The 27,363-nt window shown below is 35.7% G+C and overlaps 4 protein-coding genes across 5 annotated transcripts in view; 1 reads left to right on the top strand and 3 right to left on the bottom strand.

The window, feature by feature from the left end:
- ipmkb (inositol polyphosphate multikinase b) overlaps window positions 1-4,117 on the bottom strand; it is a 30,790-nt gene extending 26,673 nt beyond the window's left edge. Inside the window, exons 1-2 of the mRNA XM_077206144.1 lie at window positions 3,273-4,117; window positions 1,166-1,251 (exon numbers count right to left, since the gene is read on the bottom strand). Coding sequence (XP_077062259.1) covers window positions 1,166-1,251; window positions 3,273-3,429 — 243 coding nt within the window. The 5' untranslated portion in view covers window positions 3,430-4,117. The remainder of the gene's footprint in view (window positions 1-1,165; window positions 1,252-3,272) is intronic.
- A 537-nt stretch (window positions 4,118-4,654) lies between these two features.
- On the bottom strand, window positions 4,655-13,618 carry ube2d1b (ubiquitin-conjugating enzyme E2D 1b). Its single transcript, XM_077206151.1, has 7 exons — window positions 13,429-13,618; window positions 9,566-9,629; window positions 9,441-9,472; window positions 7,773-7,850; window positions 7,587-7,692; window positions 7,398-7,491; window positions 4,655-5,165 (listed from the first exon to the last, which is right to left on the bottom strand). Exons 1-7 carry the CDS (start codon window positions 13,450-13,452, stop codon window positions 5,120-5,122), a joined length of 444 nt encoding a protein of 147 aa, XP_077062266.1. The 5' UTR covers window positions 13,453-13,618; the 3' UTR covers window positions 4,655-5,119.
- Window positions 13,619-14,363: 745 nt separating this feature from the next.
- On the top strand, window positions 14,364-20,883 carry tfam (transcription factor A, mitochondrial). Its single transcript, XM_077206023.1, has 7 exons — window positions 14,364-14,601; window positions 14,914-15,041; window positions 15,123-15,193; window positions 18,306-18,455; window positions 18,655-18,750; window positions 19,464-19,520; window positions 20,323-20,883. Exons 1-7 carry the CDS (start codon window positions 14,519-14,521, stop codon window positions 20,572-20,574), a joined length of 837 nt encoding a protein of 278 aa, XP_077062138.1. The 5' UTR covers window positions 14,364-14,518; the 3' UTR covers window positions 20,575-20,883.
- On the bottom strand, window positions 20,830-26,857 carry LOC143714714 (DNA-directed RNA polymerase III subunit RPC4). 2 transcript variants are annotated; one of them, XM_077206022.1, is made up of 9 exons: window positions 26,771-26,857; window positions 26,279-26,447; window positions 26,055-26,101; window positions 25,010-25,158; window positions 23,462-23,586; window positions 23,276-23,378; window positions 22,911-23,173; window positions 22,407-22,550; window positions 20,830-21,301 (listed from the first exon to the last, which is right to left on the bottom strand). In XM_077206022.1, the coding sequence occupies exons 1-9, from the start codon at window positions 26,779-26,781 to the stop codon at window positions 21,149-21,151; spliced, it is 1,164 nt and encodes a 387-aa protein (XP_077062137.1). In that variant the 5' UTR covers window positions 26,782-26,857; the 3' UTR covers window positions 20,830-21,148. The 2 variants fall into 2 exon arrangements, with proteins under 2 accessions (XP_077062137.1, XP_077062135.1); XM_077206020.1 differs by having other exon boundaries at window positions 21,084-21,301; window positions 22,407-22,544; window positions 22,896-23,173; window positions 26,771-26,844.
- Window positions 26,858-27,363: the final 506 nt, after the last annotated feature.

Genomic DNA, 27,363 nt, shown 5'->3' with positions numbered 1-27,363 from the left:
TTTGTTTTATATTAAAAGTTACAAAGCTTATTGTGATTTATTGGATGGGACAAATAATGTTTAGGGAAGTTTTGTTCACATAACTAAAATCCACATCTATCTATCTATAAATTACAGGAACGTCTGTCTGTGTGTCTGTTATTCGCATATCTCTCGAACCGTTAGTCTGATGGATTTCAAACTTGGCAGGTGTCTTGCTACGGACACGAGTAAGTGCAGTGCCAAGTTTGACGTTGTTTGGATTAGAAATGCAAAAGATATTGTTAAACATATCTGTAAAAGAAGCACTTAGAGGGTTGTGGTTTAAAAATAAACATTCTGACATAAACACTCTGTCAGCTAAACATTAAGTCAGGTACACTGTTTACTTCTGAATATTATATTTTATTCACGGCCATCATTTGTAGTAGCCTATTCACAAAATGTTTGCTCAAGCGTAGCGTTTTCTCGGAGTTCACTGTGTAGCTGCTCCCTGAATCGCGTAGTTGAATTTTCCATATTTATTGTATGTCATTATGTCAGTATCAGAATGTGCTTTCTACCATGCACAAATAAAAATGTAACTGAACTTTTGCTGTTTAATTGTAACAATGAGCACTCAAACACACCAAACCAACAATTACTAAAAACACACACAAACTGATTTTGCATGGGCACTTTGCACTAGTAGACTTAAAGATCAATTCTTGGGATTTGAGAATCAATATCAGTTCATCAAGTGAGAATGGATTAAGATCGAGAAATCAATATTTTCAAACCAGCCCTACACAAGTTTGTTCTTTGATCTTGCTTAAAGCACAAGGCCTTTAGAGTTAGAGCGATTACTAAAACTTCATGGTTATAGTTATAGTACTTGGTGCGAACAGGCCTACGTAATTCCTGTGGGTGAATTTTCCTCTACTTTAAGGGGATAAAACACAAAAAAGATGTAGTTTTGAAGAATGTCGGTAGCAAAACAGTTGATGGGTTAACAAAAGGAGATTTTTTTGGAAGAATAGGGATAACCAAACAGGCCCAGGGCCCCATTGACTTCCATAGTATGGAAAAAAAATGCAATGGAAGTCCCATCAACAATGGGGCCCTGGGCCTGTTTGGTTATCCCTACTCTTCCAAAAAAATCTCCTTTTGTTAACCCTTGAATCCAGAACACTCCTGTAACACTCACATTGCTGTAGAACTGCATCTCTCTGGGTCCTCTCGGAGGAGGCTGAAGCTGTTTCAGGACCGTACCGTCAGGATGTTGCAAGATACCTGTGATTGAAAAACAGCTCAATCATTACTGTTATGATCATACCAATTGACTTTTTGTTTTTGAAATACACATTTGAAGAGTTCAGATGCAAAAGCCATCTGAAGTTTTCTTCTAGAATGATCATTTTTATCAAGCTTGTATATTTAAGTTCAGTAATTTCCCTTAAATGGCAATGAAAATTACCTATTATTTGTCATTTAAGTGAAATTACTGAACTTAAATATACAACCTTGTTAAAAAGGATCATTCTAGAAGAAAATTTCAGATGGCACTTAGAGGCTTTTGCATCTGAACTCTTAATTTTTTCATGCAGAGTTGCTCATATGATGGGGAAATGACAGCAGTGTGTGTAAATGACATCACAGCCTGGCCTATATGCTGCTGAGACTTAGGTTGACAGGGCTTAGAGATTACAGTCATAGACGGTGAAGCTCTGGATTTAGGTCAGGCTCCCCCGCTTTAAAAGTAGCTATTTTAAAAGTAATTCACATCAATGGTAAACAAAAGCAAACATGACAAGAAATAATTATTGACGTCAAACATTTGATCAGGGAATTTTCTCCCAACACCGTTATTTAAATTAATACTATACATCTCTATTATGCAAAGCAATTTGCTACTTATAGCACATCTAATGTAGCCTATACATTTACATGCTATTGGTTCCACCCTAAAGATAGTAATACATTATTATGCCTATATTTTGTATAAAATAAAAAGACTTTTTCAGGACTATTACAAATTTTTGTTTGCATTGTTACAATATTTTCATGACAATTAAGCATATTTCCCCATTATTCCCTCCACGGTGATGCATCTGGATGGTTTAAATTCAGTTTTTCAATTTGATAATCTTGAATGATTATTCTTTCATACAAATTTTAAACTGTAGATTTATAGTAAATAGTAAATAAAGTAAATACAGTAAAATTTAAAACAGGTATATTTGAATTGCTATATCCGCACGCACACCGATCAAAATAAGCATAAATTAATGCAATATTTGTGACCGGAAGAAGTGCTTGACACGCTTTGGGAGGTGCAGAAATAAAAAACTAAAGTGGACACAAATACAAGTCAAATCTTTTCCATGTTCCACAGCATTGGCAAAATTCAAGACAGCAAGTGCAAATTCGGTTTCAAACTGTTCTATAAATGACACTATATGGGTCAGACGTATGGAGCTTTTTTTTGCATGTCATCAACATTAGTGTGTGAGACAAATCCTATTGAGTCAGCACTATACAGATACAAATGAAGCCTTTTTAATTAAATCTGTAATTGCATCAGGAAAAGCATATTTAAAAATATTACTAATAGGAGACCAGGGTTAGTTGTCACATAGGCTGCATGTCAGCAACTATAAAGATTTGGAGTCAAATGCCTAAATAATATACACAAATTATTGTTTTCCCTTTAGCAGTGCTTCTATATGATGGTTTCAAACTCCTATTGCAAAAATGCCTTAAATTACAATCAGTTCAAGTTCAATTTATATATGAATAACTTTTGGGTACACAATGCCATACTTTCAGGCAAGGGTCAACAAAATATCAAAGTTTTTTTTTTGTTTTTTTATGTAACTGTTCTCAGGACTAGATTCATCATCATCATAATTTTAATGCATAATGTAACACTGCATTATCTATGTTACATATATACAGTTTTCATTTACGATTTTGTGTCTCGATTATTACATTTTTACTGCTAAGCATATGGAAGGCTGTTTAATGACAAGTTCCCATTGTGACAACTAAACCCAATAAAGTGTGACAGCATGTTGTCACAAAAGATGAACTGTATCTCGTTTCCTGGGTAATAAAGGTACTATTTGTTCAACAGCTTAATACACAAATAATACTTTAAGGTACGTGCATGTCCAGAACCTGACCCTGAGAAATATTGACTGGAGCAAAAATTGTGAAAACTAGCTCCGGTCTCCAGTGCACACTATCAGTTCAATTTCAAATAACAGAATCAAGACACAAATAAAAAGGTATAACGTCAAAAGTGTACTGACCCACTTTATCAACGCCATACTTGTGTCCGGCCACCTGATGAGAGAGCGGCACGCACCCGTTCAGGTGAGCGCTCTGCGCGCCCTCCGGTAAACACGAGCCGCGGGTCATCAACGGGCGCGCGAGCTCCAGCCTCCCCAGCGCCACAGAAGAGTCCATTATGATGCTGAGACCGAAGACTTCACTGCAATGGCTCTTTATTTCTCTAAACAACTGTCTACACACAAAATCACATATTGATCGCACTACCCTCGACGCGTCATCCTGATGTGTGTGACCGATCGCGTGCCATCAGTCACGGCGCCCACGCTCGCAACCATATAACGAGCTTTTCACCTGGGCCACATCCCACTTCCTGGCTTCAGAGATGTTTACACTCCTCCCTCGGTAATTGGTACGAGATGGTAGATACGGAACGAGCAGAGTACAAAGATCGACACGATATTCCAGCGGAGTTAGTCATATCGCACGGGAACTCGCAGTTCTGCGAAAGCTTCGTTGTTTGGTTTCTTTCCGCCCCGCACAAGCTGACGCGCGTCGCCGAGAGACAAGCTGGGGGTGATGTCACGACGCACGGCGAGCTGAAGCGTCACAGAATACGTCGAACTCCTTTCTCTTATTTTTCGTTAAACGTCCACACCGGGTACATTTTCAGGAATATGATAATATTAGGGTCCTAACGTGGAATCTAACATGGACTTTTTTTCTTCTAATAACGGTAAATGGCTAGCTCGCCTTAATTGTAAATACTTCCGGGTAGAACAAAAAACTATAATCATCGGATATGATAAAAGTCTGTTTATGCTGATGGATGTTCAGTTATTGTGTGACTAATGAGGAAGCTGATAAAAACAAACCGTACTAAAAAACATTGAGATGGAAAATAGTTTACATAGCGATAAAATGTGTGTTCTCAAAGTATTGTGCAATTAAGAAAATCCCAGATGGCATCATTTGTGAAATCCTACAGGGAATGTCGTTGTAATTATGGATATATGAGGACCTGTTTACAAACACCAAATAAATTCATAGCTAAATATTATGTGAATACCTATGGGGGTATATAAATTAGGCTCTAATTACATTCTTTTTATTGTTTAAGGGGTTTAATGGATACAGAAAATATTTTAGAAAGCAACAGAATTAAGTTTTGATTAGGAAGGAAGAATGAAGCAAAATTGTCTTTCGGATGGATATACAATATGGCAGATTGATTTTGAAATCAGAGAGTGAATATTCCTGCATTGGATTTAGAGGAAATAGAGGCTGCTTGTGGAACTAATTGGTAACTTGTACTCAAGGCTAGTTCAAATAGTATTTCAGCAAATAAAAGACTGTGTACAAATGAGAGCAAACACAAATTGACATACCAGAAAGACAAATGCACGCTTTTAAACAAATTTTAATGCAAAATAAAAAAGAAAAAATAGATCCAGTATAGTTGCTCTTTACTATACAATAAAAATATCTAAAAGAAAATGTAATCTGAATGAACTGAATCAAAACTGAATGAGAGATACAATAAAACGGTTTTCAATTTCGTATTGCCCTCTTGTAGGGTAACTGCAGTTGTATAATATCATGCCAATCTTAAATAGGATTTATGAAACAAGAAAACAAAGTGCCCAACACCACTGCGGGGACGACCAAAATGCACAAAACCAATAAAAAGCTTAATGTCTTTGTGCAATGCACTGTCCCCATCAAAATACTAGTTAAGCTATTATTATTGGTCATTTCAGATGGTAAATGTTAACAGTACAATTTGTTTAATAATATAACCTAATCTTACTTTTAGATGCTAGAATTTACAGTGATTTGTGACTTAAAAAAAATGTCCATTAAGTCTTCACATTGCATACTTCTGGGTCCATTCTCTCGCTAGTCTGTTGTACCTGGATCAAAAAAAAGAAAGAAAAAGTAGTTAATAATCAGTCAAGTTTGTCTAATCTGACATCATAACCTAATGTAACAACAAGAATGGTCCTAATTTACTCGCCCTTGTGACGTTCCAAACCAGTTTTTTGTTTCTTCTATGGAACACAAAAGGTGAATTCCTGAAGAATAACTTGGCAAAACTTGTCTATAGAATGAAAGTGGAAGTACAGTACTGTAGCTGTCAATGAACTAAATTAAACTCTTCTGAATTCACATGAAAGCTTTATGTAGAAACAAAATAAAAGTGAATTAACCAACAAGTAAATGTTCAGTATCTTGATATACATCCGAGTGAAATCCAAGGTGTAAAAGGATCATTCATTGCATTGGATCTTTTCAATGAATCAAATTATGTAGTTCGCAAAACTCTGGTTCTCGTGCTCACTGACTTAACTGGTGCATCTCAATACTCAAATGAATGATTTCTCATTTGTTTGCTCCTCCGTCCTCCAGCCTGTAACCTGGAAATAGATCGACGTCAGCCATCTTGAAGGACATCTCAATTGTCTAATTGCACCATGAGGAGCGAGGATACACAAGTGTATCCTATGCAGAAGTGTTTCTCATCAAAAACGGTCTTCACAACTGTCACTTTTTAATTCATATTTACCTTTGCAGTTTAAACAAACCATACATTTCACATTCACTCAAAATAAAAATAAAAATGTAGGCCTAAATTTAAGATATGCATGCATATTAATTGCATATAAAAATCTCTATCCATTTTGGATTAGTTTTAACAAACTCAATGCGATGCATGTTTATCTGTCATACAATAAATGAAACTAATTATTAGGTACGTTTTCTGTAATAGTACTAAACTACTGAATGCGTTTTAAATACACAATAACCAGGTTTATTTAGTATCAATGACTCCCAATCTCTTTCAATCACATACATTTTGACTGATTATTGTTTGTTCCACAGCTAGCCATATTTTAACCTTGTTCATACTTTTTAAATTAATAAATGCAAGTTTTCACAATGAACATTTATGTATATGATTTATATAAAATCAAATAGATGCAAATAGTTAAAGGTACAGTAAGCAATTTCTGAGAAACACTGTTGATATTTGAAATCAATCACAACAAACAAGCCCCTTCCTTCATTGCTCTGTCCCCCAAAATGCACAAACACACAATATGCAAGAATGGATGTCTCTATCATAGCTGAAGTGCAGTGTTGGGAAGGTTACTTTGGAAATGTAATAGGTTACAGAATGTAAATTACCCTATTTAAAATGTAATAAGTAGTGTAACTCATTACTTTATCAATGTAACTTATTACATGCGATTACTTTTCTGAAATTCTAACTAATGTTTTCAACTGTTAATCATTTTCAAACATTTAAACCAGGCAGGGTTAACCTTTACAGTATTACTTAACAGTGTTTACGATCAGACTTCCAAAATCCTTCATCCCTTGAATTAAGATTATAATAATTAAATTTTAAAGCACAGCCACCACAAAATCAGACTTTAGCACCTCTTTTGACTTTGAGATTGTTCTGAGGTTAATACATTTTTTTTTGAATAATTCCCGCAGATGGAATGCATTTTTATCACTCGCCAATAGTGCCAACTCTCAGACAGATTATAGCCTAGCTTTTAGCGGCAATGTGGACTGATCCACTTTTTAACTGCGTTTCTCAGAAAACGCTTATTGTACATTTATAAACCAGGCCTATGCCATGATTTTTTGAGTGCTGTAATTTTACCTGTTTCATTTATGTATGACTGAAAAATATTAAGTTTGTCAAAAGTTTGTAATCCAAATGGATGGAAATTTTAAATGTAGGGCTAAATATTTTAAGCGTATTTCAAAAGGACATATTGCTTCATTAATAAACCTCGACAACATTAGGAAAATGAAAATGAGGATTGCACATTTTAAGAAATGAGAAGCGCCCATTGGTCTGAACGTACTGAAGGAGAATATTATCAGTGAATAACAGCTTAAATTACAGTCTTTCAAACACATAGCTATTTTATGACTTCAGAAGACCTGAAATATAGCACTAAAGTCACTTGCACTCGACAATACTTTTATAGTTCTTTTGAGTCCCTTTAATGCTTGTCTTGCATGTGAAAGTGCAACCAGCGAAGTATTCAAATTGTATGTGTTCCAAAGAAGAAAGTCAGAGGGGAATACATGAAGACAGAATTATAGAAGAACTATATACTTACTTTTCTTTGTCTGATTTGTAGATGTGTGCTATGTCTGGGACTAAGGGGTCATCAGGATTTGGATCACAAAGCAAAGAACATATGGACAAAAGAACTGAAAAAGAGTTGAAAACAATTATCAAAGCAATGAAATTATGGCAATTACGAATTCTGTATTTCAACTAATAAGCAACAAACAATCCTTTGTACCTTTTGAAACTGTTAGTGCTGGAGACCACTGCGACCTCAGGATGTCCAGGCAAATACTTCCATTACTGTTAATGTTGGGATGGTAGATTTTCGTTGTAAATGCTACCTGTTAAATTGAGATGGGTGTCAAAATGCCATTTTGAAACAACACGACAATTAAATGGAGGTGGGGTGTAACATCACTACCTTTGGTGGCTTGAAGGGATAGTCTGTTGGAAAGTGAATTGTGAGAAAGAAGACCCCTCCTTGGTATGGGCTATCACTCTATAAATTGAAGGAAAAGACACTGGAATCAAGACAAACTGTGTAGGTGCATGAAAAAAAGACAACACAAATGCTGTTGCTTAGTGACATATATGAATACTAATAGGTGCTCTGAGATGCTTTGTGCAACCACCTTATGTGTATGATAACCTTGTCTAAACCCGACTTGACAAGACAATAGAACCCATTATAATCAGTGATGCTGTCTACATTATAACCAGCGATGTGACAAATTATTGACAGATGCCAGATAAACTGATGCCCTGTTCTATTTCTGACATACTTTAAGTGTGAACCAATTCAAATTAGTGATGCGGTCTACATTATAATCAGTCTACCCATGCTGTCTACTGATAATACTCAGTGACACCGTCTACACGACAAATTCCAGACAGTAAAATGATGGCCCTTTCTATTTCTGATGTACTTCAAGTGCTTGCGCTACTTCTGACACGAAGAACAAATAGATTTGCAATGGTTGCGATGCGATTAACATTTATTATCGTAATCTTGAAAAAGAAATGGTTTATAATTCGAATATTTATGCATTTTTGGTCTACTGTGTATGTTTGTTAAATTGTAGTTTGCTTAAAAGTTTGTTTTAGTGATGCGCCGATTCCGAATTTGTTTTACAAGCAAATTGGCCAATTCCGATACTGGTTACGTTTTTTTTCTTTCTTTAAGCAAAATTATATTTTGTTTATTTGCTCTATAACAGGCAAACTGGCAACCACCGCATTTTTAATCATGATCCAAAGATGCTACACACATGTATCATGAGCTGATTAGAATTTATCATTTGAAGATTTAAAGCAAAAACAGAATGGTCTGACTTTAGATTTGAGAAATTATGCTGCACAAGACACCTGCACAAAAACAGCAGACAGACTGAATGAAAATGAAAATTCACTCTCTGACAGTAGGTGGCGCTTATGGAACAGCAGTGGTTTCTTTGGGTACCGCTGTACACAAAGCAGTGCTGCACTTCTAAACTACTTTATACTGAGGTAAGAGAAAAAGGAAATGGCATCCAAACTTTTCTGAAGACAGTAAGTTCCCTTCAGATGCATTCATATAAACCCCCACCCCCAATTCGATATTTATATTTTTCGTCCTATATTTCAAATAGTGAGCTTGCAGTACCAGGTACAGTATTTGCTATGCTGGCGCATCTGTGTTCTCTTCTTTGGACTGTCTTTGGCGTGTCTCTTTTCTTGCCTTTGTTAACGTCCTGTTTACAAACCTCGTAATATTTCCACACAAATTACATTTTGGGAAATGATTGCTATGCAGTTTGTGTGCAGGTTTGGAATAGAGAGCAACAAAATAAAAACTAAAATCCAACCGGGATACTTTTTGGAGTAAATTTGGGAATTTACCAGCCACTGTAGTTGGAAGAATGAAGGCATTTATATAGCGCGTTCATATCTACTACTGTACACCCAAAGCACTTAACAATCATATCAGGGAATTTCTCCTCAATTAGTTAATTGCATTTTCCAAGTTATTCCTAAAATTCACTTTAAAACACCATTCAGCCAGTATTACTGAGCAAAGCACACTGCTCAAGGCTAATGATAGAGTACTTACAGGTCCCATTATTGTTGCCTGCCAGTGAAACACTACAAATACAAAAAAGAGGATTATTGAAATTTGTCAGCTGTGCCAGATGTTATGTAAAGCAACCTAATTTAATAGACTAACAGTGAACTTACAGTCATCACCAACCGGTCCAGCAGAGCACTGAGCAGGAGGGTCCCTCTGCAAGTCTTGGAGCTCCTGAAATAAAAATAAAATAAAAAAGGATCCATTTTTTTTTATCGCATTATTAGTGAAAAAACTGATTGTATGAAGTATGGAAGAATTACCACATGTGTGAAGTTCACATTACATCACATTAACCATCAACCAAGTTCTACTAACTTTTGATAACCACAAATTGCCACAATGCTTTTTGCTTTCATTTTGAACAAAATACGTTTTATAACTTAAATACTAACCAACAATTTTGGTTACACTTTTTTCGATAATCCAGTTTATTTCGATAGACAATTTACAAAATATAAGTAACTTTGCAACCAAATGTCAGCTACCACAGTCATTAGAGTGTTAGTAGACTGTTGGGTTAGGGTTAGTAAAATAAATTGTCAGTCAGTAGAATGTCTGTAGTGGGAACATCAAAATAAAGTGTTAGCAGATATGAACCAGACAGCCTACTAATACACTCATGTAGACATGTAGATGCAAAGTTACTTGTAATTAGTAGAATGTCTGGACTATAGAAATAAAAATGTGAGCCATTTTTAAGCGAGGCTTCAGATACTGGCATCTAAATTTAGGTTTGAAAAAATGATCACAGGGCTTTATACAATTTAGTTTCTTAACCCTATACGTATTTGATACATAAATATTAAGCGTCTAAATTGTCAACATGATCAAAACTTTGCTGAAAACCTCTTGTACACAATCTATGAAATGTCTTATGTCTTCTGATTGATGGTTCCTACTTTCGTTTGCAAGTAAACAGTATGATTCTCAAACCGTCTATCGTCAGGTCTTATATCTCAATGTTATTATCATAAAGTTAACATTGGAATAACTTTTATATTATTACTATATCAATATGAACATTTGCTGTACTAAAGTAATGTTGATTTACTTGAAAAATCATATGCATCAAATATGATACATCAGGTTATTGATTAACGTTTATATGTACATCTCTCAATCAATTTTATGTTTTGCCTCCAAAATAAAAACTACAGAGCTTTGAACATAAAACTAAGCCTTTATATCATCTTACTATTATTATGATATATGGAGTGACAACTGATATGCATTTTATGCAAGTATTCTGTTATACTGTTAAAAAGATCTCATTGATTTACATTACAAATAATTTCATGTTCATTTTTGTACATAAAAATAACAGCAATTGCACCAAAACTAAATTTTTTGCTCAGTTTGGGCATCTGGATAAAATATTGTGAGCTCCATATTCTTACTAGATCATATTTTGGTTACACTTTATTTTAAGGTGTCATTGTTACAGTGTAATTAAATATTTAAGTACAGTGTAATATTAATTAACTACATGTACTTACTATAGGATTAGGGTAGAATTAAGATTTGGTTGAGGGTTAATTGCATGTAATTATGCATCATTTACTGTTATTACTATGGTAATTACATGTAACATATGTAACAAGAACACTGTAAAATAAAGTGTTACCCATATTTGTAGAGACCAAAAAGCCTAATGCATCAAATATGATACAAAAATATGCAAACTATTTTGGTAACACTTTATTTTAGTGTCTTTGTTTCACGTTATATGTCATTACTGTACTATAAATCATGCATTATTACATGCAACTAAGCCTGAAAAAAATCTAACCCTATAGTAAGTACATGTATTTAAACGGATAGTTCACCCTCATAATTAACTCACCTCAAGCCATCCTAGGTGTATGATGACTTTCTTCTTCAGCCAAACACAGAGTTATATTAAAAAATATATTCTGGCTCTTCCAAGCTTTATAATGGAAGTGATAGTAGCTTGTTTTTTGAAGCCCAAAAAAGCACATTCATCCATCCATCATAAAAGTAATTCATACGGCTCCAGGGGCTTATTAAAGGCTTTCTGAAGCAAAGCGATGCATTTTTGTAAGAACAATATCCATATTTATAACTTTATAAACTATAATCACCTGCTTCCGGTAATGGCCGTACGTGAGTCGAGTTCCAGCGGAAGAGTGACCTCTGACCCGATGTAGGAGTAGTGCAAGTTAAGAGAGTAGCCTCTTGCGTTTCAAATAAATAGGGCTTGGCAACAAACTTAAGCTCGACATTTCTCTTTAAAAATTCTCATTTAAAACTTCTAATTCATGATTGTTGTTTTGTTTGCTCTATCCTCTGCACTTCCGGGTTTGTCAATACATCATGCATTGGATCAGAGGTCACTCTTCGGCCAGAACTAGCCTCATACGATGTAACTAAATGACGAACGATTAAACTAGACTTGTACCGCCGTTACTGGAAGCCAGTGATTATACTTTATAAAGTTATAAATATGAAGATTTTTTTCTTACAAAAACGCATGGCTTCAATTCAAAAGGCCTTTATTAACCTTTACTTTTATGATGGATGGATGCACATTTTCTTGCCTTCAAAATCTACGTTATTTTTCACTCCCATTATAAAGCATGGAAGAGCGAGGATATGTTTTAATATAACTCCAATTGTGTTTGGATGAAAGAAGAAAGTCATATACACCTAGGATGGCTTGATGGTCAATTATGGGATAATTTTCATGTTTGAGTGAACTAACCCTTTAATTAATATTACTCAGTACTTATAATTACACTGTAACATGGACACCTTGAAATAAAGTGTAACCTAATTAATTTTTTTATGTTTTACCTAAAGGCTTCAATCAAAATGGTTCTCTTTAGAACATCTCTACTTTAGAAAAGGATTAGATTTTTCAGTAGACTATTATTTAATGTCAGGCTTTACAGTGTCAAGTTTCAATAAACAAATATGTAAAAATAATATTATACATTTTAAATTATAACATAACACAATATAAATAATGATGACCCGGCCTGAACATGAGCCGGTTTCATAGGCGTGGATAGATGTGCCTTCTGGCAAGGACTTTGGGACTTGGTAGGGTGTTTAACAACTCTGTCTAAGTGCGATACACATCAGTGTTGCGAAACAGAAACTGTCAAAATGACAAAGTGATGGCGTCACGCAAGAACCTCAGAGAATCAGGTTGTGTTGCTTTGTGTCAAACACAAAACACAATAGCGCCAACAAACCATGATATTCAGATCAACTACACCATATCAATTGTAGCCAAAGTCACTCGAAATGTCACATCAGCTGTGAGGTTTAACAAAGCACACAAAAGTGGCTTGTGAAAGTGGATGAATCCACACAAAATTGGCATCGTTTAGTGTGGCAGCTACCGAGGCTGAAGCAGGTTTGCTGTCTTTGTTGAGCTCTGGGCCTTCTCGAACACGGAAGAAAGGAACACAAAACATGTTTATTATTGAATAGATATATCTCTTCAGTTGGTTTTCTCGGTAAGGGGTTTAATAAACTACACGTCTTGATGTAAACAAATGACTAATTTACGCGATTGTTTGATTTTACATGTATATCGTTGCTCGCACACAAACACAATACGATGGTTGACTGACAACCTTGACGCGTCACTTTAAGTTCTGGTTTTACCAGTATTACAGACAATTAGGAAAATCACATATTTATTTACATTACTACCAGTATACATTCAACACACAGCGTAGAACGTTATCATTTGAGCGAAGAAACACTGCTAGTTAGCCGTTATATGCTACATTCCACATATAACTTACCGTCGACATATAAGATATACGCATTATTCCGAATCGGTTTGACTTGATAAAGACTTCCAACGTAAAACAATAATAAATAAAATTGTATTAGTTATGTAAATGTTAATTTTAACCCCGATATTTGACATTAACAACGCAAGCAGGTTAACAAAACTTGGCTAATGTTTGTCATTTACACACAAAGGTCTTACCTTCTGTATTCTCTTTAATGCCATGCTGCTTTACTGTGTGTACCACCCCAGATTTACGCGATTATATTATCTGTCCGATATTATTGCTATGAAACAGCTCAGCAATACTGTGTTTCCCTGAGTAAAAAAACGAATGAGAGCGGCGAGAAAGAGAGACAGCTGTAGCCCAGCAAGCTCACACTTCCGGTGCGGAGCTGGAAAAACTAAATAAAAGTCCTTATGTATTTTTCATCTCCAGAGATGCGCAAAAAAAAGTCAAAAGTAAACAAAATTTGCACGAGTATTAGCGTTCACAATGTAGCCTAAATGTATAAAGTACGTAAATTATATATATATATATATATATATATATATAGCAACCAAATAATAGAAGGAATAGAAAAAGTAAAGGGATAGTAATAATAATAATAAAAACAAAAAAGTAAAATAAAAGACTGTACGAAATTTCTTAGTGTCAAGAAATTAAACATTCAAAAACCAAATTTAGAATTGACATTATAAGCTTTTTGGGCTCCAACATCCTGCGACCCAATAGTGGTTTGGGGAATGAATGGATGATACGATTTGAAATAACCCATTGCATTCCACTGGCCTGGGCTGTATTTAACTTAGGCTTACGATGCTTTTGGGAAACGCAGCCCTGAACACTATAACTATAGTCTCATTGGTTTAAATTATCAACATAATCAAATATTTGGTGAAACCCCTGTTGTACCCAAGAACACCTTTTTAATATAATTCTAAATATGTAGAAGGTAAAAGGTTCGTATGGAATGTTTATTCCTATTAACATATTATTATTATAATTAACTTTTTTTTAGATTTAAAAAAATACAAACGGTTGTCATGTCACGTTATTTTAACGTTGCAAAATACGTCACTAGTTAATTTAGTGAAAGAACTTTTATAAACTTTTAGGTGAATTATTGTCCCATAATGCACTTCGGTCAAACTGCAGATGGAAATGGCGCCTTAACTGGAGTAGGAGGAACCATAACAGAATTTTTTAGTCAGCTTTTGTGTATATTGTTCTCACCGTGCATATTAAATATCTGATTGATATTAGTGTGGAGATCACAGCACGTGCACGATGGCTCCGTTCTGCTTGATGTCAGTCGGTGCTAATCTTTTGGTCAAGTCTTTGAGTCTGTTCTCGAGTGCATCTGTTGTGAGGTGAGCATGCTGCAAGTTTAAGGTTATTCATGCATGTCCTGCTTATTAGTTAATGTATCATCTAATGGATTTAATTTTGCCAATATGTGCGTCAGAAACATTCAGAAATGTATAGACAGCTATAAATTCATTTTCTCACAATTTTACATACGCATATGATTAGTTAATGCAGGATGTAGTGGCAGTATTTAACTTTTTCGTAAGGTGTAAGGAGCGTTTTGTGCTATTTTTTAATTTATTTTTTTACATAAAACCCAATTCATTTTCTATTCCATGACAGTTTTGTATAATGCCATTGCTTTGTAATTGTAGGTGTTCATGTGTTGCTCCAGTGATAAGGAGTTTTAGCACCACAACTGGAGGTCCACCCAAAAGACCCCTGACAGGATACATGACATATGTAAAGGAGATGCAGCCCACCTTCAGCAGACAGAACCCAGGTAATGTCCACTCGAGTCACAATGCTACCTTGTATTTCTGATTTCTTTAAAAAAAGATAAAGAACAATCTATTTTGCTTAGGACTGAAAAATGTGGATATTATCCGGAAGTTAGCAGAGAAGTGGAGAATGCTGACTCCAGAACAGAAGCAGGTACCTGCTTCATACATGTGTTTATTTATTAATTGCTGATTTTTTAATGGATATTGTGTAAAATGGCAACTTATATGTGTGCAAATCCATTACTATAAATAAATTGTATTTGCCAAAAATCACACATATCACATACATATATTTTTTTAAAGTGTGTGTGTGTGTATATATATATATATATATATACAGTATCTCACAAAAGTGAGTACACACCCTCACATTTCAGCAGACATTTTAGTATATCTACTCAAGGGACAGTACTATAGAAATGAAACTTGGATATATTTTATAGTCACTAGTCAGTGTGCTGCTTGTATTGCAGTATATATTTACTGTCCTCTGAAAATAACTCAATATACAGCCATTATTGTCAAAATATCTGACAACAAAAGTGAGTACACACCTTTTCACTGCACACGACAAACAGCAGCCGTCGTACCGGAAGTCATTCATTTCCAATGGAGGGTCGTACAGGAGCTGCGGGGAGATCCGATCATATGCCTATGCGGAGAATTCTGATCCGATTTGAGCTTTGGATCCTTTGAAATATCTGAACTTTTGCGAATACACTGTATGTGACCAGCCGACCGGATGTGATGTATTCCAATCAAATCAGTGTGCGCAAGATGATAATTATTAATACTTTTTAGAAAAAATAGACACACTGAATAAAATAAATCCGAAACACTGAATACTTTAAAAAAAATACATGGTTATTAATACGTAAAAATGAATTTTTTTATATATATATCAAAACACACCTGGCAGACCGACAATCTTGCTACCAAGCTTAATTTTTCCTGCTGACGTCTCTGTAAGATTCAAGAGTTATATCATACAGAATTGGGTATACGGAGACTGCGAGAATCAACTTCTCTCCCATGTTGCCGTGTAAGATTGTAATGAAAGTTCCGTGCAACTGCCACTAGGGAGCGAATTCCGACAGTCGTGTCCGAATGTCGTGTGCAGTGGAAAGGGGCTTAAGTGATAATAGCTGTACGTCGTTTAACCATGCAAAGCCACTTGTCCTATTCATCATGTTCATGTTTTTGTCTGCTTGAAAGGACCATGCAAATTTTTATATCTTGTATTAGTAGAGCAGTTCAACTTTGTGCTATGAGTACAATTCTCTCATACTGACCACTGGATGTTCAACATGGTAAAGAACTCTCTAAGGATTTGATTATTAGAATTGTTGCTCTCCACAAAGATGGCCTAGGCTATAAGAAGATTGGTAACACCCTGAAACTGAGTCACAGTACAGGCCAGGGTCATACAGAGGTTTTCTAAGACTGGTTCCACTCGGAACAGGCCTCGCGAGGGTCAATCAAAGAAGTTGGGTCCTCGTGCTGTGCATTAGGAGCAGAAGCTGGCTTCAAAAAACAGACGCATGAGTCCTGCCAGCATTGCTTTAGAGGTTGCAGAAGCAGAAGGTTAGCTTGTCAGTGCTCAGACCGTACGCCACACACTGCAACAGGTCGGTTTGCATGGCCGTCGTCCCAGAAGGAAGCCTATTCTGAAGCTGGCTCACAAGAAAGCTTGCAAACAGTTTGCTGAAGACAACCTGTCCAAGAGCATGAATTACTGGAACCATGTCATGTGGTCTGATGAGACTAAGATAAACTTGTTTGGCTCAGATAGTGTCCAGCATGTGTAGCGCTTGGTGAGGAGTACCAAGAAAATTGTGTCTTTCCTAAAGCCGAGCATGGTGGTGGTAGCCTCATGGTCTGGGGCTGCATTAATGCTGCTGGTACTGGGGAGCTGCGCTTCATTGAGGGAAACATGGATTTCAACATGCACTGTGACATTCTGAAGCAGAACATGATGCGTTCCCTTCAGAAACTGGGCCGAACGGCATGATAACGACCCCATACACACCGACAAGATGACAACTGTTTTGCTGAGGAAGCTGAAGGTGAAGGTGATGGAGAGCCAAGTATGTCTCCAGACCTGAACCCTATTGAGCACCTGTGGGGCATCCTCAAGCGGAAGGTGGAGAAGCGCCATGTGTCTAATATCCAGCAGCTCCATGATGTCATTATGGAGGAGTGGAAGAGGGTCCCAACAGAAACCTGTGAACTCCCCTCTGGTGAACTCCATGCCCAGGAGGATTAAAGCAGTGCTAGATAACACTGGTGTTCACACAAAATATTGACACAGTTTTGACATGTTCACTTAGGGTGTACTCACTTTTGTTGCTAGCTGTGTTGACAATAATGGATGTTTGTTGAGTTATTTTCAGAGGACAGTAAATATATAATGCTACACAAGCAGCACATTGACTACTATAAAATAAATCCAAGTTTCATTTCTATTGTAATGCCCCTTGAGAAGATATACTAATTTGTTTGCTAAAATGTGAGGGGTGTACTCACTTTTGTGAGATACTGTAAAACCAGGGCTGGGTATTGACACAGCATTTATGATTGGGAACCCTGTCAGCTAGGACATTACTATTCAAAGTTAAAATGATTCATTTCAATTAATATTTACTTTCAGAAATATTAAACGATAATCAAATAAAACTGAATAGTATACAAACATTTAAACTGCACATAAGGCAGTTTTATATATACGTTTTAAGAATATAACCATGTTTACACTCCAATTTGTTATAAACATTTAAACGGTGGCTGTCATAAAAAAAACTTTGGCAAATCTATTCAACATACATTAAATAAGCCAGCTAACAGGACCAGTAAAAATATAATGAATATTTAATATTCATGTGTTTATTATTGAGCATATATTTTGAAAAATTGCAGCGAATGTTTAGTGGTTTTGTTCATGCATCAACAGAAACATAATAAACTAAAATATTGATCTTGGGGATCAATATCGGAATACATAAATCATACATTTAAACAATTAACATTAAACCCATAACTAGATCTAGAACAGAATATAATGAAATAAAATATAAAATGTATCATGTATGAGAAAAAAACAACAACATAGGAATTCACTATAGGTTCATTTTAAATATCTGGGCCTTTTTGTCATTTGTGCCTTTAATTGTGGATCTTAACGTTTTATCAGCCAACATTTTCTTTAGTTATTGGTGTTGTAAAATTCCTCAGTCAGCCACTAATTTGAACTGTCACATGTGCAGCCATTTCAGGATTCATCTTTGGTATCCAGGGAGCAGTATAAGCTTGCTTTGGAGACATACAAAGCCCAACTCACTCCTGCACAGACTGCTGCTATTGCAGAGGAAAAACGACAAAGAGTGGCCAAAAGAAAAGCAATTAGGAAAAAGAAGGCGAGTTTTGACCTCATAATGACATCACATAACTACTATACTAAACCACCAATGAGAATCTTTACAATGACTAAAGATTATTTTCTTCTCCTTTATACTATATTCATCCTTTGTTTGTTTTGCATAACTTAGGTTCTGAGTTTTTGAGAAATTAAGCCTTTTGATTACTGTTATATGGAATATTGTACTTTAACTGTAGGAGCTGAATAGTCTTGGCAAGCCCAAACGCCCTAGGAGCGCCTTCAATATCTTCATGGCGGAGCACTTCGAGGAAGCTAAAGGAACTACTATGCAGGTGAAGATGAACTTTAGTTTATCTAAAATTAAAAATGCATTACCACTGGGGTTTGTAGGATTTTAAAATATTTTCTTTTATACTCAGTATTACTCACCAAGGCTGCATTTATTTGATCAAATATACAGTAAAAAAAATACTATTGTGAAATATTATTACAATTTTAAATAACTTGTCTATTTGAATATATTATAAAATGTATTCTTGTGATGCAAAACTAAATTTTCAGCATCATTACTCCAGTCTTCAGTGTCACATGATCCTTCAGAAATCATTCTTGTATGCTGATTTGCTGCTCAAGAAACATTTCTGATTATTATAAATGTTGAATTAATAGAACGTTCAAAAGAATGGCATTTATTCTATTTATTGAAATATTTTGTAACAACATAAATGTCTTTTCTTTTGATTAGTTTAATTTGTCCTTGCTGAATAAGTGTACATTGATTTTAAAACAATCTTACTCTCTGAATTTTCAAACTTTAGTATATTTTGTATAAATCATTTTATTTATTTATTTTTGAAGATCGGATATTGAATCTAAGCACCAAGTTTGCATTTAGCTTATTGATATATTTGAGGTTTATAACAAAAATGATATTACAGACCATTAAAACCTAAAAAAAATATTTCCATAATAGACCATTTAAGTATTTCATTCAGTATTTCATATTGGTTGCAACAATTGTGTTAAATGTCATTTTTCCTTCCAGGCGAAGCTGAAGTCGCTGAGAGACGATTGGATGCGATTCAACATCACACAGAAACATGTGAGTTGTACCTAAATTGAGCATATTTTATTTCAAAAGTAATGCACAATACAGCTCTGTTCCATAATCTAGTAAATCTGCATAAGCTGCTGCCATTTAAAGCAACGCATAAGTGTCTGATTGGAAACACTACATAAGCAGCATTATATAAATAGCACTGCTCATGTAAAGCATACAAAAGACTTGACTTAATAAAAAAATGCTACTCTCTTCAACTTTCTATTCATTAAAGAATCCTGAAAAAAGTATCACGGTTTCCACAGAAATATTAAGCAGCGCAAATGTTTTCACCACTGATAATAATAATTAAGAAATTTTTGAGTAGCAAATCAGCATATTAAAATGATTTCTGAAGGATCATGTGACACTGAAGACTGGAGTAATGATGCCGAAATTAGGATTGACAACCGCATTTACTTACAGGTGTCTCAAAATGTCCTGTTCACACAGCAACTTACAGTAGCGTCTTGAATACTGTCTGTATGAATGTGCAAAGGGAGTCAAGCAACCAGTAACCATAACGACCGTGACCAAAGTGATGTCAAAGATTACGACATCCATAGAACTGTAAAATCGTATAACTTTTGATACAAGAGTCCAATCGAACCACGAATCCATGTCACATCTGTTCCGTTCACACAGTGCGGGTTTTCCAAGCATGTGGATGTCACTCCCATAAACAACCATACTGTGTGTGAACGTAAATGTATTAAGGACTAAAATACATGACTGACAGCCGTATACTTCTGTGTGAACATGGCTTATGGTTTTCTTAATCTGACTTAACTGCTTCATTTTTTAGATGTACACACAGCTGGCAGAGGATGACAAAGTCCGTTACAAGAACGAAATAAAATCGTGGGAGGAGCACATGATTGAGAGTGGAAGGGAAGACCTTGTTCGGAGAAAAGAGAGGAGATCCATCAAATCCAAAGCCATCGCTGACAGAAAGACGAAATCCAAAGTAACAGTGGTAAAGGCAAAAGTGCCAAAAAAGGCGGCTAAAGTCGCTGGAACAGCTGTGAAAAAGACTGTAAAGAGCACCAATAAGTGAGATCATGTATGACTCTGGTAGACAGAGTGTGTTGTACAAAGGCCAGTTCCGTCCTCAATAAAAAGCCTGTGCTTTCCGTTATTAGAGCTGCATTTATATAGTGTTCAAAGCATGAAGGCTGTGAAGAGCTGTGACTGACTACTTTCTATATTGCTTTTTAGCTACTTTTCTTAACTTGCCATAAACCGTATTACTGACATAATTTTTCATTTGCTTAGAATGAGTTTGCATATCATGATTTGAAAGAGGACACCATGTTTTGTATGTCTTTACTTACAAAATAAACATTCACATTTTATATAAAAACAACAGAAGGTATTTACACTATACAATTTCATGAAAACTTCTAAAACGTCATTATAAGTGTGCATTCTAATGTTAAATGGAATAGTTCACCCCAAAGTGATATATTTAGGTGAACTATCTCCTTTTAATAAAAATCAAGTGGCCTCAGAATAAGGCTGAATATTGGCTCATATTAATTGTCAGTACTTGGACACAAAACCTCACATTTAAAACTTTTAGATTTAAAAACAGTTATTTACATTATTTTAAATATTCTTGTGCGATAAAATCAGGACTTTGATGCCGAGCAGAGATCAGATGGCAATTTGGCTTCTTGCAGTAAAGTCTCAAAATCAGGTGAACACACCAGCTTGTGTGTGATGTTTCCGAGCACGGTCATGTCTCCGGAGAGGCCCTCCGACAGCCGCACACAAACAAGTTGCTGCAGATACAAACATTATATCCCATGAAACATCTTTCATGTCAATGAGATCAGTCATACAGTTCTTGAGTAAATAAAACAGATCCAGTTGACTTCAATATCAGCTTGGCAATCCAGAATGCTACACTTGGGACAAAAATTGTTGGACACGTACGCTGTGTCCGAAATCAACTTCTACTTCTCTACTATAAAGCATGCGAAAAATAGCACGCCAACAGAGTAAGTTAGTAAGTTCGGATGCATAGGCCCTGTCCCAAATGGTACATTTCATATGCACTAGTTTCGGTCTTGTGGACTACAATGGCAGCCGTGTGCTGGTTTTCTTTAAATCCATGTTGTAGGGTGTTCCATTTGTCATTTTAGGTTTCAGAAGGGTGCTCGGCCTGCTCGCGAGTGCAGACTTATTCCCCGACAGTCAAAGCGGCGTTAAGTCACGAAACTGCGGACTCGTTGGAAGGCCGCGAGTGCTTTGGGTGCCATTTGGGATAGGGCCATAGTACTCGAAAAACAGTAGGCTAATAGCCACCGGATGACCTACTACTTTCGGCGAGATTCTGAAGTGCGCATTTGATGGACACTTTAGGGAGAGGATTTATGAATGGTGGTTCTGTCATAAGCTTTTCTGAGCACGTAAGGCGTACGCACACTGAAAGCCTGTCACACAGCACGTGAGTACTGAACTAAGTTTTCTTTCAATTTTTATTGTGCTTAAACTTTAAAAAGAATGTTGTTATGATTGTGGCTCGTGATCCTGTCTGAGAAAAAAATTGTGATTAATATTTTTGCCATATCACCCACCCCTGACCAAAACCATTGACCATTTTCCAGGGTTCCTGCAGGTCTATAAAAAGTCTTAAATTCCATTAGATCAAATTTAAAGCCATAAACAGTCTAAAAGATTTTAAATGGTATAAGAACAGTCTTAATTATATTTTAAAGAGGTCTTAAATTTGAGGACAGAAAAATTTTATATGGCTTAATGTAATGATTATACTTCAAAAGGCTTTAATTAAATAAATATGAGGAGTCCCAGCTGATTTTATCTATCAATCTTTACTAGATTATTTTGCTACACTGCAACTAAAATCAAAATGTGCTAACTTACCTGTAGGAAAGAGAAGGCCGCTCCCTCTGAGACATCTAATGTAACATTTCCCATGACCAGTTGGACTTTACCAGACTTCCTTATTTGCAGTTTTCCAATCAGACCCTCTGAGAAGTCTGACAGCGAAGGTACAGCGGGCTGATCCTGAAAAAGTATATCATCATAGCATTAAAAGGGGACATTAAGGATAATATTAAAAGCTTGAAATTGAGTGCAATTTGCCTTTAAGGGGTCATTTCATGAGGAATCAAACTCTTTTATAATTGTGCTATGAAGTCATAATAATAATATACAGAGTAACACATTACAAGTAACATGCATTATGTTTAAAAAAATTTAACAAAAAAAGAGAATATACTGAGAGTGTATACTGAGGCTGAGATGCAAAAAATATACAGTGGCAAAACACTGATTCGTTTAAAAAAAGGTCAAAACTGTTTTAGAAAAACATGAAAAGTTATGGCTTGACTCCTTCAAGTGGCATAATACGAAACAAGAGCTTACCAGTTTTTTATTTTGTGATGAGCGCTTGTATTCAGTTTTGTCGTCCTTTTTGCTTTTCTCTGGGCTTGAGGTTTTAGGTTGACCAGGTATGGTATCAGGAAGCTGAATAAATAGTAGTTCTTCCTGATCTGAAACACTTAGCTGCTGAAAAAGTTCTCCAACCGTTGGTTGTTGTGGGAATGCAGATGTTCCGCTCAATGGCAGCGGGTATTTCTGCTCCGCTCTGGGTGATTTCAGTACATTATCAGATGCTCTCTCTTTAACTGCAAAAATGTCTTGGATTCAGTTCTTTACTGTAAGTAGCATGAAAACAACTTAACTGGCAATAAAACATAAAATTACTGCTTGCATAAACTGTAACTTACATGAACTAGCTGCCTCTGTTGACAAAAATGTGCATGACTGATGGAGTGGAAGTCTGATTGGTCTTTGCTTAGGATCATTTTTTAATCCAGGATCATCCAAAAACTGCTCAATTAAACCAGAAAAAAAACATTTATATACTATTTATTAACTTCAAGATGATAAAGGGTCATTGTGACTTGGCTTACATCATCTCGTTGGAGTTTTTGTAAAATTTCATTATCATCATCGGCAGTATTGTTCTTTTCCTTTTTGATGCATTTTGTGACCAGTGCAGGATCACAGCTATCCAGGTTAGCGCTGCACCAATTACCTGCAAGATCAGACACAGGAAAATTACTTGAATGAAATTTGATTTGGTATTTAATATTCATTTTTGGGGGGGGTGTAATAAGAACAAATACACTAATTGCAAGCATACTGTGTACGTTCACTGAAGACATAGCCAACTGTGTTTTTTGAGAATACATGCAGAGACTGGTATTTTGACAATTTTTTGTGAATGTGTTTTCGGTGAATTCTGTGTTTGTGCGCTGTCTAAAATGTGCCTTTCTTTGTACTTGCTTCAGGTGTGTGCAGCTGTGCGCACAGATAACAGCACGTGAGTACTAAATTGGCAAGACAAAACACGTCAAATGATAAACTTTCACTCAATGACTGTAATTACTTTTTGCAATTAATCCATGAATCACATGCGGGCCTGGTCCGTATGGATCAACTACGATCCGTTTAACCCCTAACCACAGCGTCTGGGGCTTTTCCAGATTTAGACTGGGTCTTTTTGCCTCAATCCTGGATTCCTGGTCTCTTTACATGGACATAGGATCCACACTGAAAGGAGACATGCTCTGCACTGCGTTTTTTGTCACCATACTGTTTACGTTTTTGCCTGTTTGTCTCTTACATGAGAAGCAAGTTTACCTGCAGGTGGCAAGTGAAGACCAACATGGTTAAGTTTGGTCAACATGGGTCTTCCATGCAAGAGTTTAGTTGGAGTGCAATGTATTGTGGCATGCGATGTCGCACGGTATGCCGGCAGACAAGATTTCTCTGCCATTTCCACTTGTACATCCCATGCCATGCCACCAGTAGAGTTCTCTAAGCTCGAAGCTTATACCATAGGTAAATGCTATCAGCCTAGCTGACCATCTGGCTACGCGCATACCTGACAGGAGAGTGGTCAGTGAGCTACGATCAGTCTGCAGTGTCATCCCCACAGGTATGTCCCCCATCTATCTGTGGCCCACACATACACTAATGTTTCTATTTCTACCATGGAACATTTCCTTTCTGCTGATGTAAGAGTGTGTGATGCAAATGCCACTGTTCTTTCTTAACAAACACCAGGCATTCAAACGTAAGATAACATGACAGCGTTTATTCTGTTAGTTTTCCTGCAAGTAATTTGTGATGTATAAAAAAAGAGCCACAGTTGACAGTTATATTATAGATATTTTGTGCCAATTTCCAGGAAGTGACGATTTTGTATTCTTGAACATATGGTTTAAAGCGCTGCTTTTCCACACGCTTTTATGCGATATTCCAATTCAGTTAAATTCACAGCTTTGGATGGAAACATACTTCATGGCAAGGAATGATAAACTTCCTTTCATGATGGATAATGAAAAGAAAAAGAAAAACTTGGGAGAAACCAGGCAACACCAAGGGGCCAGTTCTCTAGCTCTACAGTCCATATATTATTTCAATAATTGTGTGATTTAAAAAGTGTGCTTTACCTGGTTTCCTGTAGGTGTCTGCAGGACCCTGCTCAAAGATGGAGTGAGACTGAATAGTCGGAGGTTTTTCTCGTCGCCGTCTCTCTCTTTGTCGGTCTTCCCTCTCTCTTCTCTCTCTCTTTGGTGCAGTGTGAGTCTCCTCATGTAACCTCCAGAAAACAAGAGTTCACATTGACAACGGTTTACATGACAGAACCACCTCTCATTTGCTTTAAAAGAGTTTCAGATGTGTCAATACTTTGAAATTAATCTTTGTTAGTTAAATGAAAATATGTTAATTGTTTTCATCACTAGCTTAAAAATTTTAACAGGTCGGTATAGTATATATGCATACTAGGGGTGTAACAATATCGACGCACCGATGGTAAATGGACTGCATTTATATAGCGCTTTAACTGACCCATGGCCACCAAAGCGCTTTACATATTGCCTCACATTCACTCACTCACTCATACACCGACGGCGGTGTCAGCCATGCAAGGCGCCATCCAGCTCGTCGGGAGCAGCTGATATGTATTGATGCAATGTGTAAAAATCACTATACATTTTTATAAATCTATAAGATATACTACAGGACTTGATTGACTTTTATAAAATGTCGAAATTGATCCAATGTGCTACTTGATATTTATTCCTCATTTATTTTTCTATATTATTTAAAAAACGAAACTGTATTTTTTGTAGTTGTTTTTCTTTACTTTAATGAATTGTTCATGTTATATTTTGGATGCATTTGTGAATTAATACAAGTTAATATTGTAACTATCAATATCTATCACAGGCTCCTGAATTTGATCAAATCACAATCATTTAATTACAAGTTTAGAGGTATCCGCAAATTCTGCATCGCCGGCTAAGAAAATAAATGTCAGATCATATCATGGAATGTCCAATTTACTCCCCTAATATAGGCTACAGTATATACACGTGTACTTTAAAAAATCCTATTTTTTTACACTTTAGTAGCTGTAGTTACAAGATGTCTGTCTCCCAACTATAAAACATAAGTACTACAAATAAAGTTAATGATGTTGAAAATACTTACTCATCTTTAGTTTTCCGAACAGAGTGAACATTTGGTACAAAGGTTTTCTGTGGAGGGAAATACTCAGTGAGTCAAGTGTAAAGTTTCTAGATATGAGCATTCTTTTAATGTTGCACTGAACATGTTGTATCTATCGATATGACATCATTTGCATTTTTTTTAAAAACTGAGAGTAGCACAAAAAACACAATTGATACTGAACCATTGACATTAGAGGGTGGGACCTTTTTATATCCACCCAGGGTCAGATCTCTGGAGCGCAAAGAGGTCAGTCTGCCTGGCGGAGGGGGATTCAGAGATATTCGGGATGGCAGTCCTCTACCACCAGCAAATAGTACTCTGAAAGCAGCAGAGGAGCTCCCTTCTCCATCCCCATCTCCATGTTCAGACATCCTGCCACAACCCAGAAACACTTACTGAAAACACAAACCCTAGACATTTGCATTGGGCATCATACATAGTTACTCAGACTGATACAATCATAAAGAGAGCGTCAGAGAGTTATGGGTGTTACATAAAACAAACGCTCATGTAAACACAGCTGCTGCGCGCTCACTGATATTACTTAAAGACGCGCGCGCCTCCATTTTGTTAGCAAACTAAGCTAACAACACAAAGTAATCCCACGTAATATAATTTGCATTCCCAGATTTGTAATGAAGAAAGGAACACGAATTCATTCAGTACGTCTAAGTGAAAATAAAGACAGTACGTACTTGAAATTCATATCTTTAAAATTCGTCCAGATGAAAGCTACATCCTTGCAGAAGCATCATGGGTCACGTGATCCGGATTCAGATAGTGAATTATACTGTTATAATAGTATAGACAGGTATTAAGTCACAAAAGACTATATTATTATATTATATACTGTTATTATTGAATTGTTTATTTTAATGTCAAATGTATTCATTTTTAAACTAAAAAATATATATTTTATAAATAGCTACGGTTTATAATAAACTTACTATATTATTTGTATTTATTATAATAGACTTAATTGTTTATATGCTGTGGTTATTTTATTTACTTTACATTATCGCATAAATAATTAAATGTTAAATGTCTATATTTATCTCACATGGTCTTAAAGGATGTCAGTTGACTTATTTTAATCCGTTTACTATATACTAAACTATATTATATTATTTATATTATATAGTTTTTTTTAATTAAAATTTTTAGTTTTTTGTTAATAATAATAAAATACAAACAAAGATAACCTGATATACTTCGTTTTTCGTTTTTTTATTGTTAAGACACCATTTTAAATAGTTTTTGTCTGTTTGTTTATTTGTTTGTTGCACCA

Source organism: Siphateles boraxobius, unplaced genomic scaffold (assembly GCF_051911475.1).
Source record: "Siphateles boraxobius isolate OS27281-9 unplaced genomic scaffold, OSU_SipBor_1 55, whole genome shotgun sequence".
NCBI lineage: Eukaryota > Metazoa > Chordata > Actinopteri > Cypriniformes > Leuciscidae > Siphateles > Siphateles boraxobius.
The sequence above is the reverse complement of the archived record's forward strand: the minus strand, read 5'-3'. Positions and strand labels throughout refer to the sequence as shown.